This window comes from Fonsecaea pedrosoi (assembly GCF_000835455.1).
Source record: "Fonsecaea pedrosoi CBS 271.37 unplaced genomic scaffold supercont1.2, whole genome shotgun sequence".
NCBI classification, from domain to species: Eukaryota; Fungi; Ascomycota; class Eurotiomycetes; order Chaetothyriales; family Herpotrichiellaceae; genus Fonsecaea; species Fonsecaea pedrosoi.
The window spans coordinates 3,551,836-3,574,529 of NW_013550614.1; the positions used below are offsets into that span (position 1 = coordinate 3,551,836).

General features: G+C 52.7%; 10 protein-coding genes across 10 annotated transcripts; 6 read left to right on the top strand and 4 right to left on the bottom strand.

The window, feature by feature from the left end:
* Positions 1-31: 31 nt before the first annotated feature.
* Positions 32-1,906, bottom strand: Z517_03240 (uncharacterized protein; the record flags this gene model as incomplete). The annotated part of the gene is made up of 1 exon (XM_013432348.1): positions 32-1,906. The coding sequence occupies one exon, from the start codon at positions 1,904-1,906 to the stop codon at positions 32-34; it is 1,875 nt and encodes a 624-aa protein (XP_013287802.1).
* A 926-nt stretch (positions 1,907-2,832) lies between these two features.
* On the top strand, positions 2,833-3,627 carry Z517_03241 (dihydroneopterin aldolase; the record flags this gene model as incomplete). Its single annotated transcript, XM_013432349.1, has 1 exon — positions 2,833-3,627. One exon carries the CDS (start codon positions 2,833-2,835, stop codon positions 3,625-3,627), a length of 795 nt encoding a protein of 264 aa, XP_013287803.1.
* An 18-nt stretch (positions 3,628-3,645) lies between these two features.
* On the bottom strand, positions 3,646-6,456 carry Z517_03242 (uncharacterized protein; the record flags this gene model as incomplete). Its single annotated transcript, XM_013432350.1, has 1 exon — positions 3,646-6,456. One exon carries the CDS (start codon positions 6,454-6,456, stop codon positions 3,646-3,648), a length of 2,811 nt encoding a protein of 936 aa, XP_013287804.1.
* A 378-nt stretch (positions 6,457-6,834) lies between these two features.
* Z517_03243 (uncharacterized protein) lies at positions 6,835-7,934 on the bottom strand (the record flags this gene model as incomplete). Its single annotated transcript, XM_013432351.1, has 3 exons — positions 6,835-7,327; positions 7,391-7,623; positions 7,677-7,934. The coding sequence occupies 3 exons, from the start codon at positions 7,932-7,934 to the stop codon at positions 6,835-6,837; spliced, it is 984 nt and encodes a 327-aa protein (XP_013287805.1).
* Positions 7,935-9,045: 1,111 nt separating this feature from the next.
* Positions 9,046-10,644, top strand: Z517_03244 (uncharacterized protein; the record flags this gene model as incomplete). The annotated part of the gene is made up of 1 exon (XM_013432352.1): positions 9,046-10,644. The coding sequence occupies one exon, from the start codon at positions 9,046-9,048 to the stop codon at positions 10,642-10,644; it is 1,599 nt and encodes a 532-aa protein (XP_013287806.1).
* A 718-nt stretch (positions 10,645-11,362) lies between these two features.
* Positions 11,363-11,911, top strand: Z517_03245 (uncharacterized protein; the record flags this gene model as incomplete). Its single annotated transcript, XM_013432353.1, has 1 exon — positions 11,363-11,911. One exon carries the CDS (start codon positions 11,363-11,365, stop codon positions 11,909-11,911), a length of 549 nt encoding a protein of 182 aa, XP_013287807.1.
* Positions 11,912-13,166: 1,255 nt separating this feature from the next.
* On the bottom strand, positions 13,167-14,486 carry Z517_03246 (trimethyllysine dioxygenase; the record flags this gene model as incomplete). The annotated part of the gene is made up of 1 exon (XM_013432354.1): positions 13,167-14,486. One exon carries the CDS (start codon positions 14,484-14,486, stop codon positions 13,167-13,169), a length of 1,320 nt encoding a protein of 439 aa, XP_013287808.1.
* Positions 14,487-15,444: 958 nt separating this feature from the next.
* Z517_03247 (uncharacterized protein) lies at positions 15,445-17,558 on the top strand (the record flags this gene model as incomplete). The annotated part of the gene is made up of 8 exons (XM_013432355.1): positions 15,445-16,286; positions 16,343-16,369; positions 16,436-16,661; positions 16,730-16,857; positions 16,941-16,996; positions 17,058-17,218; positions 17,296-17,326; positions 17,407-17,558. 8 exons carry the CDS (start codon positions 15,445-15,447, stop codon positions 17,556-17,558), a joined length of 1,623 nt encoding a protein of 540 aa, XP_013287809.1.
* A 542-nt stretch (positions 17,559-18,100) lies between these two features.
* Positions 18,101-19,177, top strand: Z517_03248 (uncharacterized protein; the record flags this gene model as incomplete). The annotated part of the gene is made up of 1 exon (XM_013432356.1): positions 18,101-19,177. One exon carries the CDS (start codon positions 18,101-18,103, stop codon positions 19,175-19,177), a length of 1,077 nt encoding a protein of 358 aa, XP_013287810.1.
* A 1,240-nt stretch (positions 19,178-20,417) lies between these two features.
* Positions 20,418-22,256, top strand: Z517_03249 (uncharacterized protein; the record flags this gene model as incomplete). Its single annotated transcript, XM_013432357.1, has 1 exon — positions 20,418-22,256. One exon carries the CDS (start codon positions 20,418-20,420, stop codon positions 22,254-22,256), a length of 1,839 nt encoding a protein of 612 aa, XP_013287811.1.
* Between the last annotated feature and the right edge of the window lie 438 nt (positions 22,257-22,694).

Here is a 22,694-nt window from a genome sequence, read left to right on the forward strand (position 1 = left end):
TAATCGCTCTTCTGTGTCTTTCGGTAGGTGTCTAGATGTCTTCGTCGATGATGGCTTCATCCAATTCCAAAAGCATCGATTCCTCAAGTAAACTGCTGCTCGCAACATAGCTGAACCCCCCAAACGGATCAGACTTGCTCAATGTTCGGCTGTGTCGTCGCGTAAGAGTGTCAATCGCCCTGTCAGTGAATTCTTTGGCAAAGTTCTCGGCCAACTCCGGGTTGGTGACCAGCGGCCTGATGGGAGGCTCGAGCTCCTTGGCCTCTAACTTCTTCCAATCAATTTTCCGGAAGAATCGGTGCTTCTTGATGACGTTGATGTCGTTAGGACCAACTCCAAGTCGCTTCTTAGGCTCCTTGCGCAATAGTCGCGTGAGAAGGTCTTTGGCGTCTGGCGATAGGAAGTAGGGCAGGCTCAGCTTCTGGTACATGATATTCTGCTGGATCTTAGTCCAACTGCCGCCACCAAAGGGAGGTTTGCCCGTCATAAGATCGCAAGCCATCGCACCCAATGACCACCAGTCGCACGCTTTCCCGTATCCCGGACCCCAGTCAGATTCGTCACTGCCTCTGATGATCTCGGGAGCCATGTATTCGATCGTGCCCACACCCAGACTGTTGCAACGACTCCCGCCCGGGGTACTCGGGTCCTGCACAGCGACCTTGCTCAGACCGAAATCTGTCAACAGCAAATGGCCCTCGGCGTTCAACAAGCAATTCTCCGGTTTGAGATCACGATAGATGACGCCGACTGTGTTGTGGAGATAGTCCAGTGCCAAAACAATCTCGGCGATGTAAAATGCAGCCACTTCCTCTGAAAAGAACTTTTCCAATTCCAGGTGACGGAACAGTTCACCGCCTGAGGCATATTCAAGAATCAAGTATAGCTTTTCGTGGTCCTGGAAGGCGTAGTAGAGATTGACAATGAATGGATGACGATTGACCAACTCGAGAATGCTGCGCTCGGACATGGTTGATTCGATGCGCTTCTTGTGAACCTTGAGAAACGCTTTCGTGAGTTGCTTTTGAGCAAACAAACGACCCGTGGCATTCTGTCGTACAAGAAGCACCGTTCCAAAGGCCCCATCTCCGAGGCAGCGGATCGGAGTGAAATCTGCCGCGGTCATCTTGCGGACAATCATCGAAGTCGCGCGCTGATCTGCGTCCATAGTGGCAGTAGATGCCGCCGATGCGACTTCGGTCTCCGCCAGCGACTGACTGACGAAGTCTTGATCGATCTGGACATGGTAGCTGACCATATCTTCGTGCGGCTCCTCCCCTTGGGTGTCCGACGCGGCACTGGCGGCGCTGCTGTTCGCCTCCGAATCCAGAGTATTGCGCACGCGCGAGTTAGAGCGGCTTTGACTGCGGGAATTCAGAGCATCAAGCTGGGCCTTTAAGCCGCTGACACCCGGCGACTGAGGTCTCAGTCCTGGGCTGGCACCAGCCAACGCAGGCAAACGAGGGATAGGTGACAAAACCCGTGGGCTGTTGCGTGACACGTCCGACTCTTCAGCTCCCGAGTCAACAGGCGTGAATCCTCTGACAGTACTCAGTGCTTGGGCCGCATGGGCCGCTTTGGTCTTGTTTTTCTTCTTCTTCCTCTTTGCCGCGGTCGTAGACAGGATGACGCTGCCCTTGACTTCTTGTCTTCCTCTTTCGCTCTCCAGTTCGACGAGAGCCTCGTCTTCGCGCGTACCGACCGGCATGGTTTTTTGCGGTGTCACAGGAGGACTCTTGTTTCGAAAAGGGATGATTTCCGGATCGCCTGGGTCCGCGTTGTTGTTCCCCAGCGCAATCGAATTGAGTGCGTCCTCAAAATCGGCTGAGACGTCGGCGGGTGGTGGCATCCCAGTGGGAGTTTCTGGAGCCTTGTCCATGATGGCCTGAGTAGTTGAGATACTCATATTCGCGGGTTCTTTTTTGATGATACCCACAAGTTAAAAAGGGGGAAGGTTGAGAGTTAGATTAAAACACGATGCTCGAGGCCCAGGCGGCTTGTAGTATTACCGTCCGCCCTTGTTCAGGACGGACCTTGCGCCAGTAGCCAAACCAGAAGATGGCCAGTCTTGCACGATGCGAGTGAAGGTGACGTTGGAATCACATGGGAAAGTGCAATCCGTCCGCGAGCGGCAGGAGTGAAGTCTGAAATTGTGGCTGAGGTAGTGACGGCGCTTTGACCCATTGAAGGTGACAAGAAAATCTACTCTAACCGTAAGTGACCGAGATAGATGAGACGCAAGAGAGACTCGTAAAAAGGCCCAAAAGAATAAAGACAGAAGAAGAGGTTCAAGTCCAAGGAGGAGAACGGGGGTGGTGGACGAGGTCAGCAAAAAAAAGCCACTGGAGCGCAGCCTGAGAAATTCTGGAGGCGGCAGAGGCGCCCAGTGCCCAGTGCCCAGTGCGTTGTCGGCCAACGAAAGCGGGAGGATCGCCTCAAGCCCCCAATCAGACCATGGCTAAATAGGTTCCCCCTGCAATTTTTTCATCGCAAGCAGCCTTGGGCCGCGGCCCCGTGTCACCACAGATCTGCCCCAGATATAGCCCGTGCTTCTCCAGAGGCTGGCCAGGCTTGCTTAGTTCCCGGCTCTCCGGCTCGCAGAGACCAGCCGAATCTCAGCTCTGTTGTTACGAGAATCATCTCTGGACACCGGATTATTATTATTCCGCCCTCCCACCACTGCAAAGTCATACCATCCTTTTGTTCCCAAGCCTTTCCAAAGCACACCATAACCTTGCCACCAGATAATCCTCCGCATTGCTCGTACCAGTGAATCACGCATATAAAAAGCCGCTCGTCAGACCAGACCAGACCACGTCTTCCTCTTCCAGCATGGCAGTTTCCCTCATGGACAAAGTTATTCTGAAAAACATGAGGTTCGACATTCCCGTCGGCCTCGATGCCTGGCGTCGTTTCCGCAAACCCCAGCCTGTGTCGATCACCATCGAGGCTCAGCCCACATCAACCCTTGAGCCGGCGGCTTCCAAGGATGATGTGAATCTCTCCATGGATTATGGCAAGTTGTACAAAAGGATCACCGCGGCATTGAAGGACGCCGATCCCGAAGCCTTTCCTACCATTTATGCCCTGATCGGTTTAATCTCCAACCTGGTACCAAACTGTGGTCTGCTCACCATCAACATTGCCCTTCCCAAGGCTTTACTGCAGGCCAGAGGCGGCGTGCTCTACCAATATCAGGTCGACAAGTCCGAGCTGGACGTTGACACGTCAAGCCTCACTGTGACGGTTAAACAAATTGCTTGCACCTGCATCATCGGAGTCAATCCCCAAGAGCGCATCTACAAGCAGACCTTATTCATCGACATTAGCGTACCTCTTGTCGACCCTGCTCTGGGAATTGGTGCTCTGGAAGAACATTACACCGCTGCTCTGCACGACATGGTCCAAACAGTGGTTGAACGCGTCGCAGGTTCAGCGTACCACACAATCGAATCTCTGGCAACGGCCGTGGCCCAGATTGTAACAATGAACTATGGACACACGTTCGCCAAAATCCGCATCGAAAAACCGAGCGCCATTGCCTCCATAGAAGCCGCCGCTGTCGAAATTACCCGCAGCAAAACATTCTTCGAGAACAAAGACTTCTGGAAGGTCAAGCTCCCGTAACATTCAGAGACTCATCCTTTAATCGGACGTTAGGTCGATTATGCTCAATCGAGCACGACGGGGGGACGCTAGAGAAGGGTATATCTGAGTACTCGAGCCCGATTCGCATTCGACTTCTTTCCACGTGCCTGGAAGACTTGACCTGGGAACTGCGTGGATGTGCATGGCCGAAGATGGGTTTGCAGACTTTTCCGACGTTAGCTTTGGCAGAACTTTGACTGGACGACTTTCTCCTTCGGCTGGTGCTGCTTGGGACGGTGGCGCCTTCTCGCGCACATATGGCTTAAAGAAACTCACGATACGCCGTTGAGGTTCGATGAGGCTCTCACTCGATCCTCCAACCTCGGTGAGAGCTCGGAACTTATTTGCTCTTTTCCTGGGCGTCCGCCGTGTGATGTTGCTGAGCGAATCCAAGGCTTCCTGCGTTTCTCCATGGTCCACTGCTGAGTTGGATTTTCCCCGGGCTGGCGAAGAGAAGGGGAGGGAGTCCTCTTCGATCGCATTTCTGGATAGGTCCTCTCCCGCTGTCACCTTCGCTAAGACCTTCTCTGACCTTTTTTCGCGTTGCGAGAGCACAGGTGGCCTTGTATCGTGGAGCATTGGGTGAATCGTGTTTCCATAAAGCGGAGATGACTTGTGTACGATCCGCCGTCCCGTCTTTGTCGAGCTTGAAGTAGAGGGCCTCGAATGTTTGTCACTACAGGTCTGGTCGCTGAGTGTGAATGGGTCGTCTCCACTGCCAATACCGGTTCTGACAGTGTCAAACGATACACTGTCGCGTGCTGACGCTGTCTCATGGAAATCATGACGACTCTTGGTGGACTTGAGATGCTCAAACATCGTGGGGGACTGCCCATCGTTCATCTGGCTGGATTTGGATTTGGTGGACTTGGACCTTCGTGGTTCGCTGACGTTGGCCTTTGGGCGGGGACGAGGCGATGAGATGGACTTTGCAGGGTATACCTCAGGCTCAGCAGCCTCGTTGGCAGTGACGACGTAGTTTAAAAGAGCCCCAGGCTGCATACCTCCAGTCGTTTTCGACTTTTTCTCTTTCTGCTTTGCACACTTCCGCGCAGCAAATTTCTTGGGATCATTGTTGATCTCGAACTGGATCTGTTCCCACCGTCGGACGTGCTCGCGAGCCCCGATCTCGACAATGGCCTGGGCAATCCACATCTTTTCTGGCGCATGGGGCAGCCACGGAGGAGATTTGCGCTTCTTGGACGGGCTCAGAGGCGCATTTCCGTCCGTACCTGCGTTTTCCGTTTCTCCCTCCAACCCTTCATTCTCTTCTTCGGCAAGAAGTTGTAGATATTCGGGGCTGTCCTTTTCCGCAGCGAGATCCAGTCCAACGACTTCCCCTGGGATCACCGTCACCCTGAGTTCTGGGATTCCGTCACTCACAAAATGCTGCCGTCGTTCGGTGATTTGGTCAGAAGATGTGATATGTGATGCTGCTGCACCACGTTGTAGCCGGTCCGCAAGGAGAGCCGGGGCCATCACTCGCACAAACTTCCAAGCACCTGGTTTGTACATCCAGTCGAACATTTCCGCAGCATAGACACGCAGCGCTTGCATATCGACTTCTCCATCCCAGGCCTTGACCCATGACTTTTCCAATCTCTTCAATTCGTCCGCTGGTGTGACTGCAGGATTCATATAGTATCCCAGTATCTTTCTGTCGGGGAAGTTGTCGGGAATACGTATCGATTTCCTTTTCATCTTGAAATAGCCGCTTTCGTTGGTCTCGAGCTCGAATTGTAGTCGTTCCCTCCATTCTGTGATTCCATTTTCGTCTCCGCTCCTCACTAGGTCCAAAAGGTCGCTTCCAAACCCTGCCCTGGCGATCTCGCATGCCAGCGTACTTCCAATTCCGGCAACGCCATCCTCATCATAATCACCACCGCTCAAGAGTGCTACCAGAATCATTCCCTCAGGATCTAACCCGCTGAGCTTCTTCACCCGATGCAAATCCAAAACGCTCACGTGTGTGGCAGTCTTGTTGCCTTTCTTCCCATTTCCCTCCTTCGACCAATCCCGTAGCGTGAGGCCAGAGCCAAACATGATGGCATCAACATCCTGTGTCATAACCGCATCCACGATCCCTTTCCGCTGAAGCATCGCACACTCTGCCTCGGCTTCCCCCGGCGCCACGTGCGTGGGATATCGAAACAGAGAAACTAAACCCTTTGACATTTCGCTCTCGACGCATCCCCCATGCCATTTCGACACTGTCCGTCCCCGTTTCGTGAGAGGTTTATTCTTGCCATCATAGACGAAGACGGGCTGAACGGGCAAAGCCAGTAACTTGACAAGGCGGTAGAAGAGTGTTCGAAGGGCCGGATTTTTGCCCCCTTGCCCGCCGTGCTGGGTCTGGAAATTCCAGATTGCGGCATCAATGGCGATTCGAAGGGGTCGAGATTGTTTCTGCAAATGCTCGATAGAGAGGCGGGAAAGAGCCACGCGTTCGCCTTTACCGATTTCTTTCAAAAGGCTGACATAAAACGGCAAGCATGTGAGGGTTAGCATAGGATTTTGCTCATGATGCTGGGGCTTTTTTTGCTTTCTCTTGTTCTTCGAGGCAACAATATTGCTTGCCACAGGCTTTATGCCACCGTCACTCAGGAATATGTGGTTGATGTGGGTCGACTTACCCAGGGATGCCCATCTCCTCAACCACAGGCTGTCCTCACATTTGAGTAATTTTAAACGTGGCCTCTTGCCTCCTATCCTTTCATCGTTCGATTCTCTGGGGCGTGGCGTTGTTGAAGCTGTTAAAGCCGTCGTCGTTTCTTCCCCTTTTGAGTTCATTTGTTGACATGGCAACATGGTTGACGTTCCTGCTTCCCGGCAAAACTTCGGCTGTGGCACCATGGAAATTGGCAGGCGTTAACCACCCACACCTACGTGACCTACCTAGGTACAGAGGTGTGGCAGGCTCGTTCTCTGCTGGGAAAAGTATAAACCCACAGACGGGATCGGGACGAAGATATATTGCGGTTGGGCGGTTTGATCACTCGGAAGGAATGCTACGAGACAAATATTCGGCCATACAGAAGACGAGGCTGTTGTACACGCGCATTGATGCAATGCCAGTAATATGTCATTGAAAGCACCCACCCAGTATCGTTTTCATTATTCTCACGGGAACTCCCAACTCCAAAAACATTTTCCAACGGTTATTAACGTCACGGACCCCGGACTTCGTCAAAAAACTACATCAGCTGACAGGATCTCGCTTGCCGGATCAGCCGTCCCAACCACAGCCTTGTTACTCTTCAACCAGCAATTCCGATTCCAATCGACCACGTTCTGGTCCAACCCTGCCTGAAATACCGCGTGTATGCAGGTGGTGTTGGAGCCACCGTTCATTTCTGCGTAGTGGTTTATGGAAGCACATGCCTCGACGCAATCCTGCCACGTGTAGACAAAGACGGAAGCGAGATCGCCGTCATTGTACAGAAAGTCGCAGTTCAAACTGAACAATTGGCCCTCCCACTTGGATGGGTAGCTTTGACCATCCAAAGTTGGACAGTCAAGAGCGAGGCTCGATATCTGGGTGTCGACTAGAGCGGTGTAGTCAGTAGCGAGGGCGGCGGAAGCAGAGACAGATGAAGGAATTGATGAAGTTGGTGCTGAAGCTGCCAAATGTATAGTTGAAGTTGCTGTTACCGCTTCCGAGGAAGCCGTCTTCAAGGCTCTGCTCTATTGTCAGCCACAAGTTGTAATCTGCGGTAGATTGATGTCCTTGTCAGTCCCATACCTTTGAGAACTAGCACAGGCGCCACCAACTCCTCCTCCGACTATGGCGGCTACAATTATAGCAGTGGCCAGAGCTGTGACAATTCCGAAAATCGTTGGAGTCCAGCCAAATGGTAGCCTGTGTTGGTTGTTTCTGTAGTTGCCGTCGTTGCTTGCACCACTGGGCAATATGTACTCTGTCGATTTCTCTGTGCGATCAAGCTCTTTAGGGTGATAGACTTCGGGATAAGAAGGCTGCAGTTGTCGTCAGAAGACCGCACTCTTGTAGATAGAGCTTCAATACAAACCTGATAGGACTCTGGCAAGGTACTATAAGGGTCGACTTTACTCCCGCGAGCAGCCATGCTGGCAACGGAAAAGGCTTGAAGGCTGTCGGTGTAATTCTGGGGTAGATACCTGCCCTTCGCAGCAAAGATGCTGATCCCGAGATACGGGTCAAGTGAGAGCTCGAGAGGAAGACCATTGGCGTTGAATGAGGTGGGAATCAATGTAGGAGTAAATAGAGCGAGATGGATGTCAAAGACCGGCTGCCACGAAGGCCACATATGAAGCATGAAACGTGAACATTGTGTCGGCCACGTTGAATCTCTGCGCTGTGCGGCCCCCTTGACGCGGAATTAGAGATTTTGCAAGTCGTCTGTAACGGCTCGAGGCGACGATGCCGACCCAGTGTTTCTGAGATGAGCATTCCTAAAAAGGACGCTCTGAATTGATTCGACACCTTGCTAGCGGGGCGTCTACCGTCACCAAGCCGTTACAGCTGCCGCTTGGTGGTGTGTAGCCCAGGGCCAAGTGGGGGCCGATATGTAAGGAACACGGAACAATCCGATCCAATTGATCAATCGAAGTAAATATAGAGGTGCTCAGAGGCGCAATGTATCAGGGATTGGATCGCAATGTGAAAGGTCGATCGGTCAAGGGTAAAAGAGTGGGAGTTTGGGAGTGGACATACCGAGTGTTTATTGGTGGCAGCTTCAGCAAGGCAGCTTCTTTGGAGCGCTTGTGGCTTGCCGAGTTCCCTGGTAGGTTCGAGTCGGCCCGTGTGCGAGAAGGTTGTAGATCAAATACGGAGAATACGACAGTACTCCGCATCTATTTGCCTGTGCTTCCCAGATGATCCTGCTGGCTCTTTATGGACCTCGCCTCGCTTCCCCATTCACAAACCCAGATAGTTTAGGGAGAGCCATGGACGATTCCTCACTACACATCACATGAACAAGGTGGTAGGTCGCCGTCGAGAGCCAATGATCTTACCGGGCTGTGTCCCAGTTGAAACACGTACTAGCTGCTTGGGTGCAGCTGCGAATATCAATCGTTCTATCTCGAGGCATATTAGACGATGTGAGGTTCACCTTTGCTATTTCGTAAAATTCTGCCAGCCGGCGCAATTAATTCTCTAACGTCAGTTAGTGTACCGAGTATTTCGCAGATATATGAAAATGTATATGCCGAATTAATATTGCCTTGATCTGTAGACGCGCTGATGACTAAGCCCGGGATCGCGTTTCTGATTGGTCAAGGGATGTCGCGTTAATGGAGATTTTGTAACGACAACGCCTGATCTACGTGAACCAGCCTCCGTGCCACAAGCTCTGTACAACAATTCACTTACTTGCAAGGGAGGTGGAGGCGACGACAAGCAGAATTGACCGAGCAATGGCATCCACCGTCGCCTCCGCCATCCGCCCCAGCCTCCGCGAAGCATCTTCACGCCAGCAATCCGGCAGCCCTCACACACCCACCGGTCGCTTCATCTCCTCCGCTCAGTCTTCGCCCGGCTCGTACTCTTTTCGCGCCGAAGAGGATCCCATCATCATCGAGATTGACCCTCGTGGCCTCAGCGCCGGCTTTCAGGGCGAGAGTGGACCGCAGTGTTTCATCCCGTTCACCTCCCAGAATGCTGGGCGAGTGGGTGACTATCGCTCCTTTCTCCCGGGATTCAGAAGACGCAGGCAAGATCTGGCATTGAAGAGCAAGGAGTATGAACTGTGGAGAAATGATCTGAGGGATGTCGACTTGGGGCTGTTGGAAGACAAGTTGGAACGAGCAGTGCGCGAGGCATACAACAAATATCTGTTGGTGGACGCGGGCACTGCACGTTTGGTTCTGGTCTTGCCTTCGTTAGTACCTCATCCCGTACTATCGACAGTATTGACACTTCTGTTCGAGCGATGGAAGTACTCTACCATCACGCTGTTGCCGGCACCGACCATGTCCATTGTCGGGGCCGGATTGCGATCGGGTCTGGTTGTGGAGGTAGGCTGGGAGGAAACGGTGGTGACGGCAATCTACGAGTATCGCGAAATACACGTCCGCCGGAGTATCCGCGCCATGAAGGCTTTGATTTTGAAGATCGGGGCGCTCTTGGAGAGTATCAAGAAGGAGCAAGATGAGTCGATTCGTGATTCTCTTGTGCTTGATTTTGACTTCGTGGAGGAGTTTGTGGATCGTGCTGGTGCATGTCATGCATTATTTCCAATCGCGAAAGATGATCTATCAGCAAGGACATCAAAATTGAATCTGGAGGACCAAGGAGATGCTGGTGCCTCTGGTGGTGAAACTGAAACCTTGGTGATTGACTGGCCAACGGATACATCTTCTCGACCCATCGCCATCTCGAGACAGGCATTGTGTGAAGCATCTCTCGACACACTAGTCGCACCAAAGACCGATGATTATCGGGACGATCATGAGCAGTCAATTAGTCAACTTCTGTATGCAACGCTTCTGGCAGTGTCATCGGATGTTCGGGGTATTTGCATGTCAAGGATTATCTTTTTAGGTAGGGGTTCATCTCTGGCAGGTTTGTCACAACAGGTCCTGGAAACAACCAATACCGTCATCAGCGAGCACGGATGGACACCTATCCGAGGGCAACACACGAAGGTCAAGCGCAGCAGCCTTGCAGAACTGGCTCAAGCGAGGGCCGTTCCCCCTGATACTCGACATGACCTCAATCCCCCAGGGACCGACGACTTTGTTGAGCAACGACTCTTCAAGCAGAAATCAAAGGATGCGCAGCAACCTGTTACTGCCATCCTGCGGCAGGTCGAATCTCTTGGACCATGGGCTGGTGCCAGCCTTGTCGCCAGTCTGAAGGCGAAATCCTTTGTTGAGATTGAGAGGGAGAGATTCCTCTCTCATGGACTGGCCGGAGCACATCGCGACCTAGATCCTAGTGCCCTTCATCAACAGCGCAGCACAGCAACGAAAGGCAGCGAGAGGACTAGCTGGACATTGGCAGGATGGGGGTGAGTCAAGGATCTGGAACGCCACTGAGTGTGGTTCGGTCATCACTTTTATTCGTTTGGGATACAGCGGTTGGGCATTGTGAATGTATGTGGTTGTCGTCGTTTCACTGTTCCGTCGTTGAGGCGATGTATCTCTTCTGCGCGCCACCTCAACGATAGTGAAATGAGTAGACAAAACATTCCCTTTCTGCTCATTGTCTCGTGCTACCTTTTCTTTGTATCGGGATGCCAGCAGCAAACTCTAGCTCTCACCTCTTCTCTTCATGGGCCACGGCACCGTTGATACTCTGAGGGAATCCTGTCGGACTTGTGACGTCTCCCGAGCTTCTGATAGCAGTGATATATCTGCTGTGACTTGTTTTTTGTGGAAGGGGAATCGTCTTTTGCACGAGCTCAGGGAAAGAGCGTACGCCGACCGAACAAACGGGCTGCCATCGATGTTGCCGTTGATAGTGACGTCCGCTGGCCTCCCAGACCTTCTGTTGGCACAACGAGGACGTCATTGCCATCCAGTGACTTTGTCCTGTTGAAGCAAGTGCTACTCTCGACTAAACTACCAGATGAGTCTAACCAGGACGCCCTTCACCCCAGATCCCAAGTCAAAGACACCCACAAACAAACTCTTAAGGAGAAGCAGAAACAAACAAACGACATCCCCATCTACATCCACATCCACATCCACAACCACACCACGCCATCTCATAGTGACACATCCATCAAATATGTCTTCCACGGAGAACCTGAATAGCAATGTCGAGGAGGAGGCGAACACCTCTAGCAACAGCTTGAACAGCATCAAGTCGGTCTTCTCGTCGTTGAGACGCGCCGCCACAAACGACAGCAAGAAGAGCGACGCGTCGTCGGACTCAAAGTACGACCCTCTCACCATCCAGCCCGACCCTCTACCCGACAACCGCAGCGAGATTGAAGGTCTCCTCAACCGTCAGCTCAGCGCGCTCGACCACCTCCGCCGCACCGTCGTCGCCCGCAACCAAGAAATCAAAGACTACTGCTCCCGCGCAGCCTACTACTACAACCTGCGACCGCGAGTCGCACCCTCGTTTCTCCGCCAGCTGGACATCGAGATCCATGTCCTTCGCCAGCAGCGCAACCGATTCCAGGCCCTTGTGGATATGCGCCACAATGAGATCGTGCGCATGGCCGAACATCGGAAGAAGCTGGATGCGGACCAAGGCCTGGATTGCAACGTCTACGACATGTATCTCGATTTCCGTCGCGTCTCTGAGTGGGAGCAGCTGTTCTCGATCTGAAAAGAAGTTGGTAACTAAATTGGCTTTCAACAGCAGACGGGGCATTGTGACAGCCAATAGTGACAAGGAGTTCAATGGTCAAAAACAAGTCACCTGGCGACAACACCAAGGGCCTAGAGGATTGTGAAAATTCACATCACATGGGACACGGCAGGGGACAGCATTAACAGCATTTGTTTTTCAAGGGGAGAATGGCGAGCTGGAGAGCTGAGAGAGATAATACAAGTGGAGCTTAGGCTCAAAGGGTCCTGGTATCAGGACTTTTCACGATATGATATCTGTCACGACCAACGTCGCTTCCGGGGGGGGGGGGGGGGAGGCCATGAACATTGGCTTTGGCATAGTGTTCAAGCACAAGGTTATTGCAAGAAACTTCTAGCTGAAGGGACAGGGCACGGAAGGGCGTGCGACAAAACGAGATGAAACAACCGGACATGCAAATCGTGACGGATGATCTGGAACTTGTGCTTTGTCTGATGGCGCTGAACTTGGGATAAATCGTTGAGGGCATGGCATTCTTTTTCTTGCATGCATTGGTATTTGTGCTTGGGGCGTGTGCCTTACAGTTGTTACTCGAGTAGCATTCGTTGCATTGGCAGCCTGATCGAGTCACACAGAGATAGCTGACATGCATGCAAAGTAATTGATCACGATCCATATGACAGTCGACTGACTGAGCCTTTGCTTGATTGATTGATCTGGTATCTCCATCATCCTCGGTGCTACTGGACGACTCTATCTAGCCAGGAATGATATAGACGTCGACGAAAATGCCCATTCGCTTTTGACGTGTATAGATAGTCAGTCGTGGCGCAGGCGGTGGGCTGGTGGTGATGGCGGCGGCGGCGAAGTAACTCGACCTGCGCAGTTGTCATCGTATAGTACAGCACAGTACAGCACAGGACGTATCCTTTGGCTGCTGCTCATACCCTTGCTCTTGCTCTTGCTCTGCATTTTTATTCATCTACCCACGTAACTCGTGCTTGTATACAACAGGTAGATTATCTACCCGTATATGTACTGTAGGTGCATATATACATACACATACCGAGCTAGCTAGCCAAGACACGACCGTTTTGTTTTGTTTCTTTTGTCTCTCTGCCAAACTACCGTACCATCCCCTGACGGATGTCTCTATCCACTAGTACTCTTTCTCCATCCGTCAAATCCATATTCGCAGCCGTGCACCCAAAGTCAAGCCGGGTCACAAACAACTCCCCTCGAACCTCGACCCACGAATCTCTGGAATATGTATTTACACATCAACGACTCCCAGACCTCTGCACTTGGCGCGGAAATCGTCCATGCCGACGTACGCGCCGCAGACGCGCCGCTTGCCCTCGAAGCCGAGCCGGCCGTGCAGGACGCGCCAGTTGTCGAAGATGACGGGCTCGCCGGGCCGCAGCATCACGGTGATGAGGAACTCGGGGCTCTCGAGGATGCGGCTCCACTCGCGCGCGGCCGCGTACCACGCCTTCAGGGCCGTGTGGTTCGGGAACGGCGGCGGCGTCGACGTCGGCGGCACCCGGTCGAGGTTGTTCCATCGGATCTGGACCAGAGAGGTCGGACTCGCACCTTGGTGCTGCGGGGGGCCAGGCGGCGACGAGTGCACTAGCACGGGGTAGCCCTGGACAGAGCTGGCCGTGTTGTAGAATTCCCCGGCTGACGAGCCCAGCGCTGCCGATGTCACCGGGTACGTGCTCAGCGCGCGGTAGTGTTGGGGGAATTTCTCGTACAGGTGCGTGGCAGCCGCGAAGCCGTCTACGAAGGTCGACTCGCCGCCCTTGTCAGCGGGGGTGAGACAGTGGAAGAGCTGCAGCCCCGCTGGGTCGGTGAAGTAGGTCGTGTCGGTGTGTGGTGGTAAATAGTCGTCGGTGTACGCCGTGTCGATCGGGTTGGGCTCCGAGGTGAAGTCCCAGAAGCCGCCGTAATGCGTGGGCCGGATGTGCGAGATGCGTTCGACGAGGGATTGCGTCGCGCTCGGCGTGGGTGGCGTGGAAGGGATAAAGCATAGACCGTAGGTGTGGATGGACTCGAGAAACTGGGCAAGGCCGAACGTGGACGAGTTGTCCATGATTGACGGGAAGGGTACTCGAGGTAGTGACGTCGACGAAGGAGAGACGTGCGTCCAGTTTCTCTTGGGCACGGCTGGAGCAGCAGCCTTGTTGGTGGCTTGTATAAAGGGGGGGTGACTCTGTAGCCATTCCCACGGGTACACGCTTCGGTGTCTCCCTTCCCCGTCAGCATCAGATACGCTATCACCGCTTGCGGCTGCCGAGTCTGTCGTCGCCGTTGCTGGCCAAGTGACTTCTAGCCCTTCCGGTGTGGACTGGACACTCGAGACTTTGACCTCTGGATCGATGGCAAAAGTGTCGAGTTGTCGCTGATGGGTGCTTGGATGTTGGCATTCCGGGCAGGGACAATGATCTCTCAGCCAAAATGACGGATACCGTAGTGCCACACCTGTGTTGAAGTCCACGATGAGTTCTTGGTTGGCCATGTCATTGACCAGGACGCGAGGAAGAGCAGCGCCGTTCGACGTCGCCGCGGATGTGCTTTGATATCTGAGGCCCATGAATGCTGTCGAGATTCGACATGGTGTCTGTATGCTATGCGGACATGAGCTCTTCACGGAAGGGCATCTTATCGCTGGTGCGCCTGCCCCCGCCGTTGAGAGATGTCTTAACCCTTGCCTGGCGTATCCATTCCCTTGGACCTGGATCTTGAAGGCCTTGCGCAGACTCGGGCAAACCCGGGGCTGCATTTTATATAGGTTTTTCTGCTCTTCTTGGTTGTGGTCTGGAATGGCTAGCAAGATGGATATATGGGCAACGAGAGTCTCCTTTCGGGCGTCGAATATAATCCAAGGCACATCACATGAATTGCTTGCCAGTTGGTGCCAGTGTCGAGACAAGTGGAGTAGAATTGGATGTTGCTTGACGGCAAAGATGCCCTTTTCGGGCAAAGTCTGGGCAAGTCACATGTCGCCCATATTAAGCCTCAGTTACCACCACCACCAACTCATCTCCCTTTCTTCCTCCAGCAGACAAACACAATCATCAAAAAAGACAATTCTACAGACAGCCTTGGAACAAAGCTCGCTGTGCCATGACAACCTACGCTAACCCAGCTGAGCCCCCGCAAGCTGTCGCAACACCCCGTCGGCTTTGCATGCTCTCTCCTGTTGATGAATGATGTTGGAGGAATCAACCGAGTGCTCACAGTCCCCAATCGGAGTCAATGGACCTGCTTTGGCTCGCTATAGGGTGGTACTTTCAAGCTCTAGACACTCCTGGACCATGGCCCATCAGAGTAAGTCGCCGTGCTCGCCCGTTAGATGCTTATCTTTCACTAGACCCAAGGGTGGGAAAGCAGCTTTCTTATCAACAAAACTTTATTGGTGAGTGATGGAGCTTTCCCTTTTGCATCATTGCCGACCTATCGATCGGCGCGGTAAATGTTTCTTAAAAGAACATGGCATGTGTGTGAGCTGTAGTTCCTTGCTCTTCATTCAGTTCATTCCCTCAGCTAGCATGGAGCATGAAAAGATCGCAGACCACCAACCTGGCGATACGAGGAAAACGGAAGAGTCTGATGCAAGGCGCCGCTCAAGTCTCGTTGACGTGCGCGACGATGAGTTCATCAACGTCTCTGGCCATAAACAGGAGCTCGACCGCCTCTTCAGCTCCTTCAGTGTTGTGTCGACAGCCATCACCACCGGTAATGTATGGATTGCCCTTGCTGGCACCATCGCCGTGGCCATTTTCAATGGCGGTCCCACTGGCATAATCTACGAATTCATCGTCGTCTCCTTCTTTTACTGGTTCATTGCAGCCAGTGTTGCCGAACTGGCTTCCGCAATTCCTTCTTCTGCGGGAGTCTATCACTGGGCTACGGTCACGGCTGGGCCACGTTATGGTCGTGTATGCGGATATTTGGCAGGATGGTGGAACTTCTTCGCCTGGATCTTTGCCACGGCCGTGACCTTGCAGATCACGGCAGCTATAATCATTACGATGGCCCAGCTCAATGCATCAACCTATGAGTATCAGCGGTGGCAGGTCTTTGTGCTCTTCTTGTTCTGCGCCTGGCTTTTCGCAGCAGTCGTGCTGTTCTTCAACAAGGCCATCCCCCTGCTCGAGCAAATCGGGGGCTTCTTCATCATTGCCGGGTTTTTGATCACGGTCCTCGTCTCAGCTATTATGCCGCACGTGCAGCATAGGGAATACGCAACTTCCCATCAAGTTTGGAACTCGTTCACCAATTTGACGGGGTATAGCAGTTCTGGATTTGCTTTTCTATTGGGAATGCTGAACGGAGCGTTTGCGGTCGGAGTGCCTGACCTCACAAGTCATTTGGCCGAAGAGATGCAAAAGTCAGTATTGATCACCCTCGCGCGACGAGACTTCGGCCACTGACAAGTTCCAACAGTCCCAGCCGAAACATTCCTGTAGCAGTGTGAGACTCCACCGTCTCTGTCCCCGTAGCTCTTTTCTTTTTCAAGCGTAACTGAACTACTTCCAGGCTTTGGCAATATATCATCGGCTTCCTCACCGGCCTACTTTTTTTGATTGCGGTCCTCTACGGCCTGACCGACCTCGACAGTCTCTTTGACACAGGCTACGTCTTCCCACTCGGCGAGATCTACCGCCAAGGTACAGGCACCAGTGCTGGAGCTATTGGCCTTTTGTTCCTCGTCCTTGCGCCCACCACGATTGCCTGCATGGGATGTTATTTGACGGCCTCGAGAGTGAGTTATGCTACAATACCTGGCTATTTTTCTCGTGAAGGGAACGATGTTACTCACGAACGGCCTAGATTTTCTGGACATTGGCCCGTGATCGCGCCACTCCTTTTGCGGGATTCTTCTCAAAGGTCTCTCCGCGCTTAAAAGTCCCGGCGAACTCGATCGTTTTGTGTGCAGTGATCTGCACGATCCTTGGATGGTAAGTCCCTGACCAGAGAGAGATCGCTGTCTCCTTGATTTCCCTTGCGATACTGTTGAGCGTTCTGGGCTGACATGGTATAGTATCTACGTCGGTAACTTGACGGCCTTTAACGCCTTCACCAGCTCTTATATCGTTCGTAAGTCTTTCCCCCTTGAGCCGATCAATCAAGACGAAGAACGTTTCCTAACCCTGCGTAGTCTCCATGGCTTCATACCTCTCCGCGATACTGCCGAATCTGCTATCCAGACGAACAAAGGTCGTCCCGGGACGGTTCTATATGCCCGGCGCGATCGGGCTCCTCGTCAACACGGTCTCGTGCCTGTTTATGATGGCTTTTATTGTGATTTTCTGCTTTCCGGTGCGTTTCACTCCTTCCCCGTTTTCTCGCTGCTGTGTATGGTTGTTGGTACATTCAACGCTGACCACAAATACCAGTTCGCCATGCCTGTCGACGCCGAGACGATGAGTGAGTGTCTCTTTTCTTTCTTCCTTTGCTGTCCCCCTTTCCTTTGCCTGGAGATGCGCATCCGGCTGATCTTCGTGTAGATTATACGTGCGTCATTTTCGGAGGACTTACCATTATCATGGGCACTTTCTACCTGCTTCTGAGACGGCAGTATGACGGGCCTCGAGTGATCATGCTCGGTAAGAGCGTGGAGATGACGGCGCAGGAGTACCGAAACTCGATTGCCGCGTGAAGACGACAACTGGACAATCAAGGCCTTTCATTCCGGATGACATATATCCGCGCTCTGGAAATCACTTTCGAAGTTCTCGAAGCCAACAAGCAACCTATCGAAATGTTGTCGTCCTTTTCTCCACCTCTTTTGACATCCGGTTAATTCGCCTATTCCAGCCAGCTGGCAAGTGGTAAGGGTGACCAATGGCCCAGGCAGTCTATTTTGAGTTTGGCGATTCTTTGTCCTGTTCCACGATGAAGAAAGAATCACTTGTCGCAGCCCTGGACAATTATATTCTCGAATCATTGTTTCCAAGGTCCATGATTCTTTGTCAGACCTAGTCAGGGGGGTGTGTGTCCTTTGTTTCTATTTCTGGCGACCCATCCAGCGAATGTTTGATAAATCTCTCGATAGTATCCCCCTCTGTCGAGGACATATATACCTCTGAATTCAACAGTGTGCAGATATACCACCATCGATCTCACAGTTTGTATCTGCTTGCTTTTCGTGTTCGTTAGTTGCGCAACTTACTTTCTTTCCTTGGTAACAAATTTTCAGATATGAGCGCACCCAGACAGTCGTCGCCATTATCGGCGGACGTGGAGATACCCTGTTCGATCGTTGCAGCACTGCGCGATACATGCGACATCAAAGCACAGGGGGCTGCGTCAGACAAGGTGTTGCGGATGGACACGATTCAAGAAGAATGGCCCGAGGCAGAAGACGACATCCATTGTCTGCCCTGCTTGCATGCAGCTGGTGAAGCGACCCAGACTGACGACGGCACCAGTCCCGTCGATCAATCCGCAGCAGTTCCCGAATATGTTCTGAAGATCCGAGAGGCCATCAAGCTGCAGGGCCAGCGGCTGCAGAAGACGCCATTCGAGAGCGAGCAACCAGAGAAGCATGAGAGTGGAGGCGAGAAGCTGAACTCCCACACCAAAATCAGCAGCAAAAGAAAGCGGACCTCACTGCTCTCGAGCGCAACGGAGCGTGGAAGGAATGTGGTATCCGAGGTCAAGTCCCGAAGCAAGAGGCTTTCGACAGTTCTCACAATGCAACCAAAGCACGATTCTGCTTCGGCCGAAGTCACATCAGAACAACAGAAGCGCAGGCCGCTTCCTCTGGTTGTGGAAGAGGTGGAGCGTCCTTCCGTCCTCACATCTCAGCCAAGGAGAATATCCGCTATCTTCTCTCCGATGCGGACGAAGTTGCCTGAACAAGACAAAGAAAAGCCAAAAATCAAAAGCAAGACTCGTAGCCCAATCTACCGTGTCGCAGGAGAAAATAACAGCACGACTCAGAATGCGGAATCCATAAAGAAACCTTATGCCGACAATGTCGAGTACATGGATAGCAACAGCGATGACGATGGCGAGGATGTAGGCCTGCTTTCGCTCAGACGGTCGGGATCATCCCAGTCGCACAGTTTCGATGCGTCCCATTTCTATACACCAATGGTCCCGGCTGGTTCGAGGTGGGGCCGTGAGTACCGCATTGGTAAAACACGATTCAGCCATGTCATTGATTCTGCAAAAAAGCTGGCTTCGAGGAGCGCTAGGGGAGTCAGACACAACGTCGGCGATACTCTAAAAGCCCGAGGCAGGGGTCGCGGATGGTCGAAATTGAAGATTTGAGATCGAAAACTGCGCCAACAGATGCTAGTCGGGCCTGGATGACTCAACAGCAAGGCAAACGAACGCACTAGTGCTTGCCCACGAGTGGATGTGCTTGTAGAACCAAGTGATCTTGTCAAAGTGATTCGCAATGGGGAGTTTGGCATCGCAAAAACTTCGGTGCTTCAACCTGGACCGCGGTGGGAAGGTGAAGCTATTTGTTAGTGTGCATGGTCAGTCAATACATAGAAAGCAGCAATTTGCATTATAACCATTGCGCCATCTTGCAGGTTGACCACTTGCCCGAACTTGGGTATTATTATGTTGTTGATGCGCATTGGTGTGTTGTCCAGTGATTTGTGCCGCCCATCGGGATTCGCAATCCCCGTCAGAGCGCCATTGAACAAGCACCTCGTAATAATAGCCAGCGGCATACCCCTCTTTCGGAAACGGCTCAAGCCTCACACGTCACCGAGATCCCGATGTGCTTGAAGAGGCAGAGAGGTAAGAATGGAGGGGATCTGAACCTCGTATACTGGCGCTCCCTGGCAATGCAAAACGCGACCATGGCGGAACGGAAGCCTGCGCCCGGCGCGCTGCATTCACCTAATCCGCATTGCTGATGAAACGCTGCGGCATGGAGGGAAAGACGAGGAAAGTATGGGTAAAGGGTAGGAAGAGGAACGATTCGTCCGCTGGTCCCCGAGACGGCTGGAAGATAATTTGTACTTCGTCTCTCGTGGAACGGAGATAGAGAAGCTCGAGAAAGATGCTGAATATGGTCTGCATGTCGAGAGAGGAGGCCTATTTAGTCGATTAGCGGTTGGATTCAAAGAGGTTAGGCGCGCGTTCAAGCTGATGTTTGTGAGGCTGATGGTGCTCGTTGGACTTGGTCGTGGTGGGCAGCACAAACCCCAGCACAAACCCAACTGGGTTTGTGCTCGTCCTTGGCAGTCGCTTGGTGCGAAAACCTGCGAAAGCCTCTTTTGATGAGACTTCAACCCTCCTCGTCGCCTCGTGGCCTCTGTCCAACCCGACGACCCAATGCTGAAATCCATCCCCGGTCAAGCTATCCGTGGCCATCCTCATCGAATCACACCTTCTCTGGTGCATAGGCGCTTTCAGAATGCCATCAGTGCCCCTCGAGGCTCCAGCACCATCTCCAGCCCATATTAAATGAATCCTCTTTGTCATCAGCCAGTTTGTGTGATATGGGTGGTCCCGAGATCTATTGCCTTGGGCAGGCTACAAAGAGACGACGATGGACAAAGACAGCAACGACGATGATGATGGGAAGGTTCCGAAGCCGTACGATGGCCCATTTCTATTCATCAACAAAACCTCGGCGACCCTGGCCCGAAGCCGAGATGAGAGTTTCACTATATCCTCGCATGTGTCCAAGACACATCGCAAATGGTTGAAAGAAGAGAGGCTCAGGCGATTGCATGCATCTAGCAGCAAGGCTGTGGCAGCCCAACGATCGATTCTTCCAGCGGCAGCATCACGATTCCCAGGGGCTGGTCCATCAGACGCCGTCCTAGTGGGCCATTCTGCGCCTGCACGGGCAGTCACCGATCCCAGTCAGTTACAAGACGACGGGAGCGCTTCGCGAGACATCGTACGACGTTCAGTGGTCGAAAGGGTGCGTGGCGACGAGCATAGTCATCCTGTTTACCCTTTCGAGGGCAGCCAAGAAAATATTGACCAACAACGAACGGCCTCCTACGAGCTATGGAACAGGCGTGCTTGGGCGATCAAAAAACCCTCTCTAGGCCTTTGGAAGGGTAATTCTGACCCTTTTTCGGCTGCCGCGGTGCCTCTTGCTACCCCAGACCACGAGATCATCCGACTAGCTCAGCGATTTTTCGTGTTTGTGGCTTCGCCAGACCAGACGAGCGCAGTGTGGAGGGCTCCAATAGCCGACACTTCCAGTTCGCACGTTCATCTGGACAAAACTATAGGAGACGAAGCTGAAATCCATGCTATCCTGGCCGCAGGTTATGCCGTAAATGGAGAGCTTTCCCCGCAGCTTTCCGAGCAGTCCATGACCCGGCAGCTGTTGCATAAAACCAAGGCTGTTGCACTTCTTCGAGATAGGCTAGTGAAACACGGCTTTTCACCTGGTGTCACTACATTGATTCGCCTCCTCATCTCTCTTGACTTTCACGTCTCTGATGATGAATCGGCCCTGGTTCATTTGCGTGGCCTCTGGGCCATGGCATCGACGACACCTGGAGTTCTGGTGGACGCCCAAAATCTCCTCATGATCAGCGATGCGTGGATCTCCATATCACTACTGAAGAGACCCGAAATATCGCCGGAGCGATACGACCCCGGCCCACGTTCGCAGCATCCGTTTGACGGAGCTCTTCGAGAACTAGAAGATAAACATGGCATTGCCGTTACTGATGGTGCCAAGAGCGCAACACCGGAGGCTGCATTCGACGAAAAGATGTGGAGGCTGCTGGAGAGTGCCCATGAGATTGTCAATGCAAAGAGGATAGTGGGCGAGATCACTGATCCCAAGTTACAAGAGTCGGTTGTCCATTGGATAAACAGTCGGAGCACTGCTATCAGCGGCTTCTGTACCACTGGGTATGTGGATGCGACAGAACTTGCACAGTCGCCCACGCGGGATGATGTGAACAAGGTCAAGCAAACATTGATGGCCGCCGCGTGTCTTTGTGGGATGATGTTGATGAACTTCAAATTCTTGGATCTGGCCCACAACTTCAACTTCAGCAAAACATGCCAGAAGATCGAGCAAGTCCTCCACAGTGTCTCGCAGGCGTTGGAACAAGCGCGTCAACCAGCACAAGACAGCGACTACATGTGGCTTTTGTTTCTCGCCGCCATGGGAAACGACATCTTTACCGGGAGGGGCGATCTCACTTACTCGTCGTGGCCGGTTACAGAGTTCCACTGTGTCAGAGAGCGTCTAAGCGTCCTTGTGGACCAGCAGTCCCCAGCCGCCATTTTGCGCAGATATCCATGGTATCCAGAAATGGACATTTTCTTGCTCGAGCTACTTTGTCAGAGCGAACCTCGCGCACCTATCATCCCGTGGTCGAGGTGGCGGGATATTCTGAACCATGCTTGACGCCGAGGAGGGGGAGAACCAAACAAGGAATGTACCGCTGTTCTGTTCTGGCTTGTACAGCACCTCGCCTCATCACACCCCGAGCCATGAAGAAGATGCTGATAAAGTCATCGATCCGGCAGCGCGAGGATACAAGGCGTGGTGCGGTGTCTCCTCACGCCGACTGTAGCCTCGATTTTTGACTCCCGTTGAGACACGAAGAGCGTCTTTTCACTCACACGGTGTACACGATCGTGCAACACACTACGCCGCGAGGAAACTAAAAATCCATCGATATCGAGTCTCCCAGTCTGCCTATCGATCTATCTATCAGTTTGTTAGCCAGCCACCAGTCTCACAGCCTACCTATCTATCAATGAGCCAATCAACCAGTCAGCCCGCCAGCCTCCTCCAATTAGCCAAAGCAGCCAGTTCAACCAGGTGATGATGATGATGATG